Source organism: Bombina bombina, chromosome 11, assembly GCF_027579735.1.
Source record: "Bombina bombina isolate aBomBom1 chromosome 11, aBomBom1.pri, whole genome shotgun sequence".
NCBI classification, from domain to species: Eukaryota; Metazoa; Chordata; class Amphibia; order Anura; family Bombinatoridae; genus Bombina; species Bombina bombina.
The window spans coordinates 12,580,455-12,600,230 of record NC_069509.1 but is presented as its reverse complement, the minus strand read 5'-3'; the positions used below and the strand labels follow the sequence as shown (position 1 = coordinate 12,600,230).

General features: G+C 41.9%; 1 protein-coding gene across 1 annotated transcript; it reads left to right on the top strand.

Annotated features, from left to right (window-relative positions):
* Positions 1-17,792: 17,792 nt before the first annotated feature.
* LOC128642159 (taste receptor type 2 member 40-like) lies at positions 17,793-18,539 on the top strand. The gene has a single exon (XM_053694838.1). The coding sequence runs from the start codon at positions 17,793-17,795 to the stop codon at positions 18,537-18,539; it is 747 nt and encodes a 248-aa protein (XP_053550813.1).
* The last annotated feature ends 1,237 nt before the right edge of the window (positions 18,540-19,776 follow it).

Below are 19,776 nucleotides of genomic sequence, written 5' to 3'. Positions count from 1 at the left end.
GCCAGAGTAGGGTGCCAACATTAGAAACTCCAAACCAGTAGGTCCAGCCTTGACTTGACGAACAGCATGTCAGTAACTGGGGAGCTCAGGTTTCCGTCCTTGGACTTAAGGAAGTAGTTTCTGCAACCCTCTTCCAGCCTCAGACAGAGACACAAAAATAGAAAACGATTGCCGCCTTTTACAATAACATTTGCAAATTAACAATGCATAACAGGGATGGGAGGGTGGGGAAAGAGCTTCCAGGGATCCACAGGAACAAAGAGGAAGTGGACTCCCTGCACATCCCATATATAAGGTTGGTAAACCCCTCCCAACACAATGCAACATTGTAACAAATACACACACAGCAGCAGCACTTACTCAACCAGGCCTTAACCCTTAGCTACGCTCCGGGCTAATTTCCCTGCACTTTCTTAAGTGATTAAATGCCCTACATTTCTTGAGTGTCTGCTTGTAACATATCTAAGTAATAACTTAACACTTAACAGTTGAACTTCAATAATTTTGTCAATAAAACTCGACACATTAGGTGGGTGAAAGACCCGTGGGTCGTATTTATTAATATATTAATACCAGCAATGGGAACTGGCAATGACAGGTAAATAAACACGGGTGGCAATCGGGGCCTACATAACTAACTATATATATAACCCCAATGGCCAAGAGACACTGCTGCAGACCACAAGGTGGAGATACTCTACGCAGCTTTAATATAGGGGATTCTCGGCTCATTAATAATCAGCCCGAGCGCCTCCGAAGAAGCGCATCCACGCATGCGCGAAACGCGTCAGGCGTTCCTTACTGTGACCCTATGTACTTTGATTTACTTTGACTTGTTTTGGATCACTATAATAAAACAAGTTTTTCCAGCAACCATCTTTGAGTCAACAGATCTCCTTCCTTTGCAACTTTAACTATATATATAACCCCTTCCAGAAAATGGCCAAGAGACACTGCTGCAGACCACAAGGTGGAGATACTCTACGCAGCTTTAATATAGGGGATTCTCGGCTCATTAATAATCAGCCCGAGCACGGCCAAGCATACCAAGCCTGTGACGTCACCCTGATCGTAATGGCCGTCGTTCAAAACCTCCTTCCAGCCTGCAGCCGTGATCCTTACCACCCGCCACAAGAGACAGACCTACAAATTAAATGGTCCAGACTCTTGCCGCCACCACTATATCCTTAGGAGTAATGCCTGCCTGATATTCTGCAAGAACAAATCTACTCCTGCCCATTCTAAATGAACCCCATCCTGCCTATATAAACCCTTATGGGCTGCTGAGATGTTCCCATGCTCTATCACAAAACCCTCAAGGTCCCCTACCTGCTTCCTCACGTCCCTATTTATCTTTTTCCTGACCTGGAAAGCCACTTTATGGCACACCATGTGCTTCCACCTCAATCTAGGGATCGCATTCGACCACACGATTCGCACACCTGGAAACCAGAGTCTGAACTGCCGCAGATCTGACTGCATTGCCCGGATTAAATCTAATGTGGGGATGGCCCCCACGTCATTGCCGCCAGCATGTAAAATCATGCGGCATCCTGTAACAATGCAGGGAGATCTGCCCAGGACAAACCCCTGCGCCCTAGCCAACACAACACAGCCTTGGACGAAGGAAATCCCAGCTGTTGTCCTCCTGGCATTGCTGTGGCTCTATTTGCAGCCCAGTGCACATAGTAATGGCCGACGATCCACACCCATACAGGACCTGGATGTATGCCTGAAAAAAAGAAACAAAAGCTTCCTGGACCTGACCATCATTAACCATGGCCAACCCCCATTTGTGCACCCATGCAAGCCCAATTCCCTTGATGCCCCATTGTCATCAACCTATACTCTTATGCGTACAGAGGCCTAACATAGGATTTGTACCGCTGCAATCTCCAAGGAGCGAATTCAGTCTGATGACCAACCCAGCTCTGCTGCCGTCGTGGCCGCCCCAACCCTGAATGAGTGGGGGGCAATACGTGACCCATCGAGACCCGCCCGCTGCGCTACCTGGCCTAACAACGCTCTGAACTGGTATCTGGTCAGTGGGTCGCCATTCACATGTATAAGAAACCTGGCGGAGCCTCCTGGCCGCACCTCCAGGTATGAAGAGACCAGGCGTACTGGGCAACAGGTGACCCCTGGCTGTCCCATCTTAGACCTGGGGATAAAGAGAAGCACTGAATCATCCACCATCCTAACGTGATTGTGCATGACTCCCCCCAATACAGCCGTCTTGGTGTGTGGGACCAGCTCTCCTACTCTCAGTGCCCCATGAAATGCGAGCCCAAAGGCTTCCCCGAAGAGCTGAACCTCAAAAGGCGAGGAACAGATCTCTGGCAACACTGCCAGCAATTTAACCAAATGATCTGCTGTAATGGGTTCCCTAGCATCATGCCTCGGAACCTCCAATCGACCCCACCCCCGGATTAACTGTTTCACCAGGAATGAGCTTGACACATCATGAAAAGCATACAACCTGCAAAAGAAGGCTACGGCAGAAAGCCTAGAGACCACTGCCCCCTTTTTTACTTGCTTACTTCTCAGGTCAGCCAACCACTGCAAAATAAATCCCTGCTCACCTTCGCAAGAAGGAAACTCATGGAGGTCGCAGAAACCAACCCACTCACTCCAATACCTCACGTAGGTCGACCAAGTGTTGGGTGCCAAAGAGGCCCGTAATACGGGGATCAGTCACCGCAGTCCTTCACCATCTGCCACAGAAAGAGAGGGCAAGAAAGACCATTAGGAGCAGCTGTTGGCGCCACCACCCTAAAAGCCTCCCACTGGAAGCGAGACAATGCGTCCGCCACTATGTTCTGGACCCCTGGGACATGACGAGCCCTAAAATCAATGTTCCACTGCAGACATCTCAACACCAGGTGTCGCAGGTAATGCACCACCACAGGTGATGAAGCTGAAAGTCTGTTAACGGCAAAAACTACACTGAGATTATCCATCCAGAAAATCACAGCCTTGTTGCTGAAGAGGTGCCCCCACAGCTCAACTGCAACTACGATGGGAAACAGTTCCAAGAAGCAAAGGTTGCGTGTAAGCCCTAGGTCCGCCCACTCAGACGGCCATGGCTCAACACTCCATGCCCCTCTAAAGTATGCCCCATATCCAGATGCCCCTGCAGCATCCGTGAAGAGATGCAAAGACTGATTGGACACTGGGTCACCCCTCCACATACAGACACCATTAAAATCTTGGAGGAACTGTCCCCAAACTTTCAGATCCGCCACAAGATCCCCCGTGATCCAGATGCATGACGCTGCCATCCTGCCGCCCCCCAATGTCCATTCCAACCGTTTGCTAAAAATCCTACCCCACAGATGACCCTCCCCACGAACATGTTTGCGCTGTGGCCATGGCGCAAACCACCATCAACATTCGAGCCACCTTCTCTTTAGGCAGCCTGCATACCATTGCCACGGAATCTATTTCTATGCCAAGAAACATCAGGCACGTGCAAGGTCCCTCCGTTTTATCCTCGGCAAGGGGAACCCCAAACCTAGCCATCATGAACCTCATGATGTTCATCAAGGAGGCACATTCCCCTGAATCGGCCGCCCCCACTAGAAGGAAATCATCCAAATAGTTTGCAATCTTGTCACTCTCTGCCGCTGATGCAACCGCCCAATGGAGGAAAGTACTAAATGCCTCAAAATAAGCGCATGATATAGAACAGCTTATAGGCAGGCAACGATCAACATAGTAACTCCCTTCAAACCAGCACCCCATCAGTCTGAAAGATGATGGGTGGATTGGGAGAAGCTGAAACGCGGACTCAATGTCCAATTTAGCCATTAAGGCCCCAGGCCCCCTTTCCCTTACGATAGCCAGTGCGTCGTCAAACGACTGGTAGTGGACTGAGCTCAAATCCTCTGGAATGGCGTCGTTCACCGACTGCCCCTTCGGGTAGGATAGATGCTGTATGAGCCGAAACTTACCCGTTTCTTTCTTGGGAACCACTCCCAGCAGAGAAATCACCAAGTCTGGAATTGGCAAGTCGTTAAAAGGTCCTGCAACCCTGCCCAAAGCCACTTCCTTACCCAGCTTGTCCTTGACCGCCTCCGGGTCCTGAGAGGCCGATTTTAGGTTCTTCCGAACACTACACCCCAGCACCTGGCCGACTACCGGTATAGTGAAACCCAGTCACAGGCCGGCGTCCAGCAATCTAGCAGCTGCCCTGTTTGGGTACCTGCTCAACCACCTACCGATAATAGGGACCCTTAGAGGCGAATCTGCCCTTTCTCGTAGCACTCCCTTTAGCCCCAAAGCATTCAGTTTGGGTGTCCTGCTTCTTGGAGCAATCCGCCCCAGGGTTTTGCCCACTGCAGAACTTGCAGACGTGCTTAAACGTGCAGGATGTGCCCCTGTCACATGCCTTATCCTGGTAACGCCAGCACACACCCCCTTGCCGCCATCGAAAGTGTAAGGGCTGCCTAGGCCCCTGAGTAACAACTCCCGAGCCCACTTGCGCCCCACGCTCCACATCAAGATGCGCCCAGAGGTGTAGATTCATGGTCCCAAAGTCTAGCAATGGGTTACCCACCTTCTTTTTCCGGTAGATCATGTCATACTCACTCCTGGCCCCGTCGGCAAATTTCCTACGTATAGCATCTATCGTGTCCACATACTTATACAATGCAGGGCCCTGATCTCGGAACTTCTCTAGATAGCATGTGGCATATACCCGGAAACACCGATGCCACTCCTCAAAGGTGTCGGGCCGTTTAAACTTTTTAGGGCCCTTCCAGTCTTCCACCATTTCTTTGAATTTAAACGCTTCTGCAGATAATTCAAACATATTGACGTACTTACCATCCTGGATACGCTTCACCATCTTTGACTTAAGGTGGGCATGCAAACTATGTACCTGACAAGAGTAAGTGTCCCCATGTACAGCGCTTTCCTGTTCGCAGCCTGTGGTGAACCACCCTGTACCCCTGGGGGCTGAGATGACTGGGCCAAGCCACTGACAGTACCCACCCCGGGTTTGCCCCTACTCATTTTTCTTAACATCTTATACATTGTCCTGTGGCCTTTCGTGTGTAAACCCAAGGACCCAGACCCACTAGAACTAGAGGAGTCACATCTTCCCCGAGAGAAACCAATTTCGCACTCACCGGATGAGGTATCCATAAGACCCTGGCCAGATCCGGATGTGCTGTTGTCACCCGCACGTGTCGCCACCACTCTAGGCACGAGGGCTCTGGAACTCTGGCTAGCCATGTCTCTACTAAATGAAGACGCCATGGGTACCTGAAAAACAGATGACGTGAGGGGCGTACCATGGGAAGAGCCAGCCACTTCCTCCCTATCCTCCCCAGTCTCATATACCTGATACCCCTCACGATCACTATCACTCACACCATACTGCAAACTGTGATCGTCATCCGTACTTGCAGTCTGCCCACATTCATAATCCTCAATAAATCTAATGACCCTGCCACGCCCTTGTGGCTTCACCACCCTGGCCGGACTAACTGTCCTTCTACCAGTGCCGTCTAAGCCCTCACCAGGGCTAGCGCTAATACTGGCATGCCCCCTCTTCACAGCACCTCTCATCGCTATCTGCCCTGATCTTGCCGCTAAGGCCCTGCTGGGCGGTAACGTACCCTGCAGGCCCACTGCTTGCGATTCCAAAGTCACTGCGTCACTAACTAGGCCCGCAGTCAAGCGAGGCCCTTTGTGCCCTGCTCTAGCCTTTCCTTTGCTTTGAGCCCCAGCGCGTGCGGGGGCTGCCCTGGCCTTGCCGCCACCTGAATTAGGCCATGAGCGCGAGGACAGTGCCCTATCAGCCTCCCCTCCTTTATTGTTAGCTGTGTCCGAAGCCCTGGTTCGCACACCCTGCTGCGTGTCACCCGGAGTGCACCCCGGGCGCCTTTGCTGCCCCGCATTCTCATCCACACTTGTTCCCCGACTCCTCTCTGCCTTGACTCCTACCGGCTTAGAATGGGCCCCCCAGCCCTCTGATGTCTGCCATGTGTGCCCCCTGGAGCGGGTGTCCCCCCCGTGGTGCTCCCTTCTTACCTCCGGAGCCAGGGGGGAACGTTCCGTTCTGCTTGCCAGCCAAATTTTGAGTGCCGTGGGCGGAAGTGATGTCACTGGAAGTGACGTTGGGGCGCGCAACATAACTGGAAGTCGACGCAGTGGCCATTTTGGATGGGGAAATCAATGAAGACGGACCAGAGGCCTGCGCACCACGTGGGACCAGAGTCTGGGACTGAACTACCGCCGCACCCGACAATGACGCACCAGCGAGGACAAACACCAAGGATTGCAGGAGAGCCACTGCTGTCGTGACGGCTTCCCCGGATAGGACTACCGATGCAGGTAAGGCCGCAATGCTCCCACTACTAATGCCACACACATATACACAAACACATACACATAATTACATACACACACACACACACACATATATATATATATATATATACACACACACACATATACACACACTCACACATATGTATAAGGACAGAAGAAGGCACTCTCTGGTCTTTTAGTTAATACATTTTAATTTATAAAGCGTGACGTTTTGGGGACACACTCCCCTTCCTCAGACAAACAAATACAACACTCAACTGAAAATTTAAACAGTGTAAGCCCCTCCCCCAGTGAAAAATTGCGCCAAAAAGGTAACCATAGTGATCCTTAATAAACAGGAACTTGCCTGTTCAATGTATACTAAATACAACATCATCTAAAAAAAATTTTTTTGAAAAACATATATCCTTTAAGTGAAAATATAAATGCAGATCCCTGTCTAGCAATATTGAATAAAAGTAAATATAAAAATAAATGCAAGGCACTCCCCGTGTGAGCCACATATGTGTGTATCCCCACGTGAAAAATTGGTGACAGTAAACATAAGTGAAACTATAGTGCATAATATCATTGCATATTACTATCAGCTTGTGGATAAAAAAAAACAGCACTAGATCCAAAACATAACATTGGAGCCTGTTGAAACATCATAGCTACTGGATTGAGTTAGTATGTAGAAACAGTAGAATTAGATCAGGGCATCTACCTTTTCTATCGCTTGTCTAGCGGTTCAGGAACTGTGGCCATTGTAGCTGCACTCATATTCAACACCACCTCACTATTACTATGTGGCGTGCTTCTGTTCACATATTACTGACGTCATCCAGGAGGGACCTACCACTACTGCTTCGGGTGGTTGCCATAATGGGTAGTATATACTGACCATTAAATACACTAGAGAACGGAAACAATTAAGCTGTATCAATAGCGGGGTACTATATTCGTAAATAGCAGCAAACAAAGGGGCATGTGAAAAAAGAAAGAAATAAAGGAAAAGTAAAAGTAAATAAACAACTGTGGAGAAATATAGAGAAAGAAGAGGGAGCCCAAAAACAAAAGCAAAAAGATAAGTTAAGATGCAAACCAAAAAGTACATAAAACAGAAAATAAAATAAATACAAATAAAATAGATAGAGTGAAAGAACATGAAAAAGAGACATACAAAATAATAAAATAATAAAGATAAAAATAAATACAAATAAAAATAATAAAAACAGAAATAATAATGATAAAAAATAAAAATAAATAAAAATAATAAAAATAAAAATAATAAAGATTAAAAATAAAAATGGACCATGGTCTCTCAAGGGTAAACTGCAAACTACTGTACTGTAGTCAAGTAAAGTATCAGTCTAATATAGGAACCAAAACAACCAAATCCTTCTTATGGGCTAGCCAGGTTGAATCACAGGAAACAATGCCAGTCCAGGCTCACATTCAGTCCCCTTGGGCATAAGGGGCTCAGTTTAAATATTCACTTAGATTCCATTTGTAATAGCTTGTGGTGTCTGACCCTACCCTTTGGGTTATGGGCACATGATCAATAATCTTGAACTCTAGATCCTGTACAGTGTGTCCGCTAGTGGCAAAATGGTGTGCTACCAGTTGGTCACTTCCTTGGTTTTTAATTGCTGTTCTAATCACTGACATGTGGTTGGCCATGCAGGTGCGGGCATCATCAACTGTTTTTCCTATGTAGAACAGTCCGCAAGGACAGTTGATCAAATAGACCACAAAAGGTGTAGTACAGCTAAGGTAATGTTGGATGTTGAACTTTTGGTTTGTGTCTGGGTGACGAAATGTGGATCCAGGGATCATAGCATGGCATGTGGTGCACCCTATACATCAAAAACATCCCTTTTTGGTATTGGTCAGCCATGTATTTTTTTAGTAGCAATGTTTGGGGTCAGTCAATATCAATTGATCCTTTAAGTTCTGGTTCCTTTTAAAGCCCACTCTTGGGCTGCCCCACTCTCCAAAAGGTAGTGTGGGGTCACTCTGAATGATATGCCAGTGAGTTTTTATACTCTGTCCAATATGTTTGGTGTCCGGACAATATTTTGTCACAAAGGTCATACGTTTTGTGCAGCCTCTCTCCATCCTGCTCTTAGGGTTATCCTGTTCAGTCATGCATTCTAGGAGGTATTGCCATTTGTATCCCCTTGTCCTAAATTTCTTCGCCATATCCTGAAGTAGTATCTTCATTGTCTCTGAGTTGCTGTTATTTCTACTGAACCTTGACATTTGGCCTTGGGGAATGGCTCTAAGTAGAGATGCTGGATGGCAACTTTGTGCATGTAATACTGAATTCCTCCTGTCTGTCGGTTTTTGGTATAATGTGGTTCCCAGGCCGATGCCATCCTTGTATATACATAGGTCAAGGAATTCCACTCTATCTTGACTGTAGGATATTTTGAACTGAATAGGATGTTTTAATTCATTCAGCTCATGGAACCAATTCTGTAGTGTTTCACTCGAGCCCCCCAAATTATGAAGAGATCATCTATATGCTGTTGGTATATAATTATTTCTTTCTTCTGGAAGACCTGAATAATTTCCTCCTCATAGTATTCCATATACAGATTTGCAAATGAGGGGGCAAAGTTCGAGCCCATGGATGTTCCCTTTATTTGGCAGTAGTAGGAATTTTCAAATCTAAAGTTATTCAGCCTAAGGCTCAACTTCAAAATTTGTAGCAGAAATGTCACTGGTGGGCCCACGCATGGGTATCTGCTCAATGCTCTTGCTACCATATTGATGCCATCCTTTTGTGGTATGACTGTGTAGAGGCTGGTAACGTCAGCCGTTGCTAGTATCCAGTTTTCCATCTTCAAATCGTTCAATTTATGTATAAGATCCATTGAATTCCTAACATATGACCTCATATTTTTAACCAGGGTCTGTAAGAAGAAGTCCACGAATGGGGATAATGGTGATGTGATGGAGTCGCGGGCACATCACATTACCATTATCCCAATTTGTGGACTTCTTCTTACAGCCCCTGGTTAAAAATAGGAGGTCATATGTTAGGTATTCAATGGATCTTATACATAAATTGAATCATTTGAAGATGGAAGACAGCTGGATACTAGCAACAGCTGATTTTACCAGCCTCTACACAGTCATACCACAAAAGGATGGCATCAATATGGTAGCAAGAGCATTGAACAGTTACCCATACGTGGGCCCACCAGCGACATTTCTGCTACAAGTTTTGGAGTTGAGCCTCAGGCTGAATTATTTTACATTTGTAAATTAGATGACCTCTTTATAATTTGGGGGGCTTGAGTGAAACACTACAGAATTGGTTCCATGAGCTGAATGAATTAAAACATCCTATTCAGTTCAAAATATCCTACAGTCAAATAGAGTGGAATTCCTTGACCTATGTATATACAAGGATGGCATTGGCCTGGGAACCACATTATACCAAAAACCTGTACAGTATCTACAGTTCAAGATTATTATTCATGTGCCCATACCCCCAAGGGGAGGGGACAGACACCGCAAGCTATTACAAATGGAATCTAAGTGGATATTTAAACTGAACACCTTATGCCCAAGGGGACTGAATGTGAGACTGGACTGGCATTGTTTCCTGTGATTCTTTATTATTTTTATTTTTATTAATATTTTTATTATTATTTTTTTTTTTTTTTTTTTTATCATTATTATTTCTATTTTATTATTTTTATTTATATTTATTTTTATCTTTATTATTTTATTATTTTGTATGTCTCTTTTTCATGTTCTTTCACTCTATTTATTTTATTTTTATTTATTTTATTTTCTGTTTTATGTACTTTTTGGTTTGCATCTTACCTTATCTTTTTGCTTTTGTTTTTGGGCTCCCTCTTCTTTCTCTATATTTCTCCACAGTTGTTTATTTCCTTTTACTTTTCCTTTATTTATTTCTTTTTTCAAATGCCCTTTTGCTGCTATTTACGAATATAGCACCCCGTTATTGATGCAGCTTAATTTTGTCCATTCTCTAGTGTATTTAATGGTCAGTATGTACTCCCCATTAGTGGTTGGTTGCTATGGCAACCACTCGAAGCAGTAGTGGTAGGTCCCTCCTGGATGACATCAGTAATATGCGAACAGAAGCACGCCACATAGTAATAGTGAGGTGGCATTGAATATGAGTGCAGCTACGATGGCCACAGTTCCTGAACCGCTAGACAAGCGATAGAAAAGGTAGATGCCCTGATCTAATTCTACCTACTAACTCAATCCAGTAGCTATGATTTTTCAACAGGCTCCAATGTTATGTTTTGGATCTAGTGCCTTTTTTTTATCCACAAGTTGATAGTAATATGCAATGATATTATGCACTATAGTTTCACTTATGTTTACTGTCACTGATTTTTCACGTGGGGATAAACACATATGTGGCTCACACGGGGAGTGCCTTGCATTTATTTTTATATTTATTTTTATTCAATATTGCTCCGCGTCGGCTGGCTGGAAGATGGCTCTGCTCCGGATGGATGAAGATAGAAGACCCCGCTTGGATGAAGACTTCTACCAGATGGAGGACCTCTTCTTGCCCAGCTTGGATGAAGGCTTTTACTGGATGGAGGACATCTTCTTGCTCCTCTTGGATGAAGAATTCGGCTCGGCTGAGTTAAGACGACTCAAGGTAGGGAGATCTTCAGGGGGTTAGTGTTAGGTTTATTTAAGGGGGGTTTGGGTGGGTTAGAGTAGGGGTATGTGGGTGGTGGGTTTGAATGTTGGGGGGGTATTGTATTTCTATTTACAGGTAAGAGAGCTGATTACGTTGGGGCAATGCCCCGCAAAAAGCCCTTTTAAGGGCTGGTAAAAGAGCTGATTACTTTTTAATTTTGAATAGGGTAGGGCATTTTATTATTTTGGGGGGCTTTTTATTTTATTAGGGGACTTAGATTAGGTGTAATTAGTTTAAACTTCTTGTAAAAAATTTTTATTTTCTGTAATTTAGTGTTTTTTTTTTTGTATTATAGATTTGTTTTTTTAATTGTATTTTAGTTTAGCTAATTGTAGGTAATTTATTTAATTAATTTATTGATAGTGTAGTGTTAGGTGTATTTGTAACTTAGGTTAGGATTTATTTTATAGGTAATTTTGTAATTATTTTAACTAGGTAGCTATTAAATAGTTATTAACTATTTAATAGCTATTGTACCTAGTTAAAATAAATACAAAGTTGCCTGTAAAATAAATATAAATCCTAAAATAGCTACAATGTAATTATTAGTTATATTGTAGCTATATTAGGGCTTATTTTATAGGTAAGTATTTAGTTTAAAATATGATTAATTTATTTAATGATAGTAATTTTAGTTCGTTTTATTTAAATTATATTTAAGTTAGGGTTAGACTTAGGTTTAGGGGTTAATAACTTTATTATAGTAGCGGCGACGTTAGGGGTGGCAGATTAGGGGTTAATAATTGTAGGTAGGTGGCAGCGATGTTAGGGAGGGCAGATTAGGGGTTAATAAAATGTATTATAGTGTTTGCGAGGCGGGAGTGCGGCGGTTTAGGGGTTAATACATTTATTGTAGTGGCGGCGACGTCCGGTCGGCAGATTAGGGGTTAATAAGTGTAGGTAGGTGGCGGCAACGTTGGGGGGGGCAGATTAGGGGTTAATAAATATAATGTAGGTGTCGGCGATGTTAGGGACAACAGATTAGGGGTTCATAACTATAATGTAGGTGGCGGAGATGTCCGGTCGGCAGATTAGGGGTTAATAATATAATGTAGGTGTCAGGGATAGCGGGGGCGGCAGATTAGGGGTTAATAAGTGTAAGGCTAGGGGTGTTTAGACTCAGGGTTCATGTTAGGGTGTTAGGTGTAGACTTAGAGAGTGTTTCTCCATAGGAAACAATTGGGCTGCGTTAGGAGCTGAACGCTGCTTTTTTGCAGGTGTTAAGTTTTTTTTCAGCTAGCTCAGCCCCATTGTTTCCTATGGGGATATCGTGCATGAGCACGTTTTTCCAGCTTACCGCTACCGTAGGCAACGCTGGTATTGAGGGTTGAAGTGGAGCTAAATTATGCTCTATGCTCCCTTTTCTGAGGCTAACGCAGCCACTCAGACAACTCTAAATACCAGTTTTGTCTTAAGGGTGCGCTGGAAAAAAGCATTAGCACCGCGGGTCTTTACCGACAAAACTGGTTAGTCTCAGACATAGATGGTTCCATGCTACTTATGGACAGAGTCCACCAAGCTCTAACTAAACCCTATCAGTCTATAACTCGAGATATTGTCATGAAAATGCAGTACTTTCATGTCAAAGAAGAAATAATGAAAGCAGCAAGAGCCAAACGCATCCTCAAATATGAAGGAAATAATATCCAGATATACACAGACTTGTCACCAACCACTTTACAGAGAAGGCTAGAGCTGAGACCAGTGGTACAAGCTCTCATTAAGGAGAGCATTAAATATTAATGGAATTTTCCTTTCAAACTGACTTTTGTCCACCAGAATAGCACCCATTGCTGTGCATCAATTGAAGAAGGGTTACATCTGTTAACTCATCTGAAGATCATCCAGGAACCCATAGAATCTTCATCCTCACCAAAGCAGCAAAGAAAATACTTCCAAAAAGAATGGTATACAGTAGGCAAAGATGGAAAATACAAAAAAGCCCGGGCAGGCCCTGTTCCGGAGATCGGAAATTGGAATCATGCCTCCTGCCAGAGAAAAGACACTGCCTCCCCGAAGGACTAGTTAGAGGGGATACTTACAGTCAATGACCCCCTTTTTGTGTAGGGGGTTGATGGGGGAGACCCCTAGTCTTTCTTGGTTAATCTCCCTAGCCCTTTAATATACCTGCATTTCTTGTTACAATACTGTGCTCTTCTGTGAATATGCAGGAGGTTATCCTGTTACTCCTCCCCTTCTACCCCTTCCCTACCCTACCTCAACCCCTCCCCTCTATCCTGTTTACCAAAATCCATTCCCTTCCCCACCTATCCTATCCCCTCAGGTCTCGCAGACTAATATTATAAGAGTCTTCACCAGGCTTGACTTGGTCAAAAATTTTAATATTTTGTGCAAAAATGTTTTTGTTTACAGTGTTATTAATATGTTGTGGTAGTTGGTATGTTTTCCAACAATTAATTAAACTTTTTTTACAGCCCTGGTTAAATTGACATAAAAAGTACTTCATTGGTTCTGGTACCACTAATGGTAAGAATTGGCAAGTTGCGCTCCTAATTTTCTTCATGTTGCAGGTTTGTATCACACATAATTTATACTGTTTGGATGGAGGGTTCCTTGCCCCTTTTCTAAATCTAGTGGCTCAAACATTTATCGAGCCCACATTTACATTCCATCAGATTAAGCTACCCCACACATTAGGCTGACATCATGACAATTAAAGTAATCTCGTACAATGTTAGGGGGGTTAAACTCGATCATTAAAAGGAGGAAGGCCATTCTTGAATACAAAGCAGTAAAAGCCCAAATAGTCATGATGCAAGAAACACATTTTACCTCACAAAGTACACCTACATTTTGGGACAAACTATTCTCCATACAATATCACGCCATCAATAAAAAGAAAAAATGGGGGGGTTTCCTTACTATTACATTTGTCCCTTAACTTTAAAGAAGATGAAGTTATTAGAGATAAGGAGTGGAGATTTATCATTGTAAGAGGTTCAATCCAAAACACTCCAATTCTTTTGGCGAATGTGTACGCACCTAACGATAATCAGGACCCTTTTATGTCTAAGCTTAGTAAACAAATCACACTTTGGAAAAGATATAAAACTATTATAGTTGGCGATTTTAACATGACACTGAATAATCAATTAGATAGAACTTAAAGAGACGCCAACTCATCTGTAGGACAAAAAACATCCCATCAACTTTTGAGGGACTTCCTTTTAGATTAAAACCTAATGGATGGCTGGAGAGCTATTAATAAAAGATCCCACATCACAAACACTAGTTAATAGTATTAACCCCTAATCTGCTGTCCCTAACATCGCCGCCACCTACCTACATTTATTAACCCCTAATCTGACGCCCTCAACGTCACCGCCACTATATTATATTTTTTAAACCCTAAAGCTAAGTCTAACCCTAACACCCCCTAACTTAAATATAATTAAAATAAATCTAAATAAAATTACTTCAATTAACTAAATTATTCCCATTTAAAACTAAATACTTACCTATAAAATAAACCCTAAGCTAGCTACAATATAACTAATAGTTACATTGTATCTAGCTTAGGGTTTATTTTTATTTTACAGGCAAGTTTGTATTTATTTTAACTAGGTAGACTAGTTAGTAAATACTTATTAACTATTTACTAACTACCTAGCTAAAATAAATACAAATTGACCTGTTAAATAAAACCTAACCTGTCTTACACTAACACCTAACCTAACCCTACAATTAAATAAATTACCCAAATTAAATACAATTAACTAAATTAAATAAAATTAGCTAAATTACAAAAAAAAATACAAACAACCCCTCCAACAGTAAAACCCACCATCCACACAACCAACCCCCCAAATAAAACCCTGTTCCAATCAGCCAATAGAATGCAAGCTTACTCTATCTCTCACTATCTTTCTCTCACTATCTCTCTCTCCCTATCTCTCTCTATTTCTCTCTCACTATCTCTCTTTCTCTCTCACTATATCTCTCATTATCTCTCTCACTATCTATCTCTCTCACTCTATCATTCTTACTCTATCTATCTCTCTCACTATCTCTCACTATCTCTGACTATGAGGCCTATTTAACAATGGTCTTGCAGACCTGATCCGACAGTGTGGATCAGGTCCGCAAGACCTTGCTGAATGCGGAGAGCAATACGCTCTCCGTATTCAGCATTGCACCAGCAGCTCTTGCAACACCTCCCTCTGCAGACTTGCGGCCAATGGTCCACCAGCAAGGAGGTGTCAATCAACCCAATCGTACTCGATCGGGTTGAATTGTGGTGATTCCTGTCCGCCTGCTCGGAGCAGGCGGACAGGGTTATAGAGCAGAGGTCTTTAGACCGCTGCTTCATAACTGCTGTTTCTGGCGAGTCTGAAGACTCTCCAGAAGCATAGGCCCACAAGCTCTGTACAGAGCTTGATAAATGGGCCTGTATATCTTACCTCCAACGCCTAGACCTGTACCTGTCTCAAAAAAGCAACACACTCAAGGTAGCCATGTTCAGAGCATTCTTATATACCCTATGTAAATGCTTAAAGGGCCACTGTAAGTAAATATTTTCTATGCCTGTTACTAACTAACTACCCCAAATACGCTTTTTATCAATAGCATTTCATTAACATATCTCTACCGTATATCAGAAATCTTGTCTGCAAATTTAATTGTTTTCCAAACCCACTCCGTGGGTATCCTTTGCTCTGTACCAATCCGCTTACAATACCTAGGTTTCAAAATTGAGCTTTAAACACAAAGTTATTGGTTTAAGTATTTAGAACATGCAGTGCTGAAAATAGTGGGCAGGATAACGTGACATCATCGGCGAATAAAAGATATAACTTTTAGAACGTTATGAAACTTCGTTTTGGAGAAAATATAGGTCAGTAGGTTTTAATTAATGTTTATTAACTTTAATATGTTAGTTGTTTAGCTAAAAAATTATAACAGAAAGTAATCCTTTAATAATGTACCAGTTTGCAAAGTAAACGAGGTCCAAGTGTGCTGTTGTGAAGATTTTTATGTGTGCAATGTGGAGTAGTTGTTTGAATTTGTGCATCCTCAGATTGAGTTTCTAAATCCACATATGTTTTTAGGGAATGTGTATAATGTGATGATGTCATAGTGATCGTTTGCATAACATTATCATAATTTAGTATTGCAAAATCCAAATTATGATTTTTGATAGTATCGTATTGTTAACTGTTCTAAATGTTTATTTTTAAATAATCGTTAATGTGAATGTTTAGTTTGTGTATCAGTGTTTAATTATTTTTTCTTGTTCTTTTGTTCCGTGATGCAGATCCAAACATATTTTCTGAATCCTCGTTTTATGTAAATGTTATCTAGTATTTCTTGTAAATGATTGTGAATGTTGAATGTGAATCTGCTATGTTGTTTGAGTGATTGTTGTTTGTACATTTGACATGATTATTATTTGTGTCCATTAAGTCGATTGTGTAATGTGACAGAGCAATGTGTAGTTCTCGCAATATCGAGTGTTAGATGAAAAATTAGCGATGTTCTTTTCAGACTTGTAATACCTACGTTACGAAGAGTGCACAATGAACATTACGCATGCACTATTTGCACACAGTCATAACGCAAAACTCGTAATCTACCTGTAAAAAATTCACGACTGAGTGATGTCCTTTAAAAACACGATTTTAATAACACCTGTACTGTTAGTGACAATCACGACAGTGCGAGTGAGAAATACAATCAAATATTAAAAATAAAATATGAAATCATGCCATAAGTAAGTGCATGAAATAATGTTACATTTGGTCAGAATGCCTTTTGAGAAGTTGTTAAGTGCCTAGAGATGTAAATTCAATAAGCCAATAATGGTCTCAAAAAGCTGTTGAGCTGTTTTTATCTCCATAGGGAAAATAGGACTCTTATCAAGGGTCAGAAAAGATGTGATTGACAGCTGAAAACATTCTATTGTAATTGTGCCGAACTGAAAAGTAGCCTTTGGCCTCAATTTATCAAAGTCTGGCGGACCTGATCCGACAGTGCGGATCAGGTCCGCCAGACCTCGCTGAATACGGAGAGCAATACGCTCTCCGTATTCAGCATTGCATCAGCAGCTCACAAGAGCTGCTGGTGCAACACCGCCCCCTGCAGAATCGCGGCCAATCGGCTGCCAGCAGGGGGTGTCAATCAACCCAATCGTACTCGATCGGGTTGAATTGCGGTGATGTCTGTCCGCCTGCAGGTTATGAAGCAGCGGTCTTTAGCCTGCAGGCTCGCCAGAAACACGGGGCCTCAAGCTCTATCCGGAGCTTGATAGATAGGCCCCTTTGTGTCATGAAAAATAGCCAAAAACGCAGCTCCCAATAGATTGTGATCAAAGCCCTAACCACTTAAATAGAAAAACGCCAGTAATAATTTAGCATCAGTGTTCAGTAGGTTTGATCCCTATACAATTAAAAGTGAGATTTTTACTAGTAAATTTGACTTTTTCTTCTTCTGAGTAAAACATGAGTGATGGGTGGTTTCACTTCGCTTACAGTGACCGTCTGTAATAGATATAAATGCAAATACATTAGCTTCAGCTGCCAAAACATGTTCATATTTACATGAGCGTCTGATTATTATACTGAGCACCTGCGTGTGAGGAGCTTTTAACCACAAGTCACATAAGCAGCATTGAGACCAACAGGAGATTCTCTCTGCAGTAGAGATGGCTATTACCCTATTTATTACAGCAGTAACATCAGTCACTGGGTTTATCTCTAATTTATTCATCCTGGTTGTGATTTTCATGGAACAAAAGAGATTTCTAGCCATGACCCCCAGCAACCAAATCCAGTTTACTATGAGCCTGAACAACATTTTTCTGCAGTTTATGGAATTAATAAATGCATTAATATCTGATTTTAAGTCAGCTGTATTTGTGTTTTTTATATTGTCCCTTAGTCTCAGTTACTGGCTCTGTGCCGGGCTCTGCGCATTATACTGTGTGACTGTTGTCAGCTTTACAAACCGTTTTATCACAAGACTGAAGATGAGACTCCCGGTTCTGGTACCAAAGCTGTTGCTGGTTACAGCCCTGGGGTGTTTCTCAATCTCTGTCCCCTCCATTTGGTACTTGAACATTGTCCCTCAGCCGGATGTGACCAGGAACCTGACCACCAATAATATTCCTCATGATTACCTGCATTATCCAGTCTTTCTTCTCGCATTAGGAGGTATTGTGCCATTAATAATAAGTTTAACCTGTTTACTTATCACTGTCACTTCCCTTTTGAGACACGTCTGGAGAATAAAACTTAATGCAACCAACATGAGTGACGCCCAGCTTGATGCCCATTACAGAGCGAGTAAGACCATGGGGATGTTTGCTACTGTTTTTGTGGTACTGACTGTGGTTTATGTAACATATCTGTCTTTAAACTCAGATACTAGAAGTGTAGAGAATATGATATTTGATTCTTTACGTCAGTTGTTCACAACAGAACTGTCTGTTATTCTGATTTTGAGCAGCTACAAACTGAAAAAAGCTCTCTGTAAAATGTTCCCATGTGTCCAGTAATGGTCATATTTTTGGTTGTTTATGTAGCATTTTTCCATTTTGTCAATCCATATCCAACACACAGATAATGTAACATAATATACTTTATTATAAAAAACATTCCTGATTTATTTTATTATTTATAAAGTAGCTGATATATTTTAGAAGATTGATAAGAAATCAGTAAAATTATATGTGAAACTCTTTTGTGGCATATATCAATTATAATTTTGTTTTCTTCTAGAAATTAACAAAGGGCAATAAAATGTACTATATGACGCACAAACTCCTCCCACGCACACTACACACACACCATAATAAATATACATAAATACATATACACACAGTACACAATCTCAACACACACACATATACGCACACGTATACATGCACAGGCATATATATAGATACATATGATACACACACAATACACACAAACATATACACAAATTCATATACACACATAACACAACCTCTATACACACATACATACACAGACATACATGCACAGGCATATATACATATATGTGATACACACACACCATAATACATATACATAAATACATATACACACAGTACACAATCTCTACACACACATATACGCACACGTATACATGCACAGGCATATATACGTACATATGATACACATACTATACACACACACATATATATATACACGTATACATGCACAGGCTTATATACGTACATATAATACACATACTATACACACACACATATATACACACACCTATGCATGCACAGGCATATACATATATAGATACATATGATACACACACAATGCACACAAACATATACACAAATTCATATACACACATAACACAACCTCTATACACACATACATGCACAGGCATATATACATATATGTGATACACACACAATACACACACATATATACACAAATTCATATACACACATTACACAACCTCTACAGGCACATATACATACACACACACTACATATAGACATGGATATCACACACATACTTAAATGCATACACACATACACAGATATATATATATATATATATATATATATATATATATATATATATATATATATATATATATACATACACCCATATACACAAATTCATATACACACATTATGCAATCTCTACATGCACACACACATACACACACAGACATACATGCACATATATATATTGTTTTATGAAACAAGAAAATGTAAGACTATTGGCCCACATTTGTATCCCCTTGTCCAGCACCAGAGCATAAGG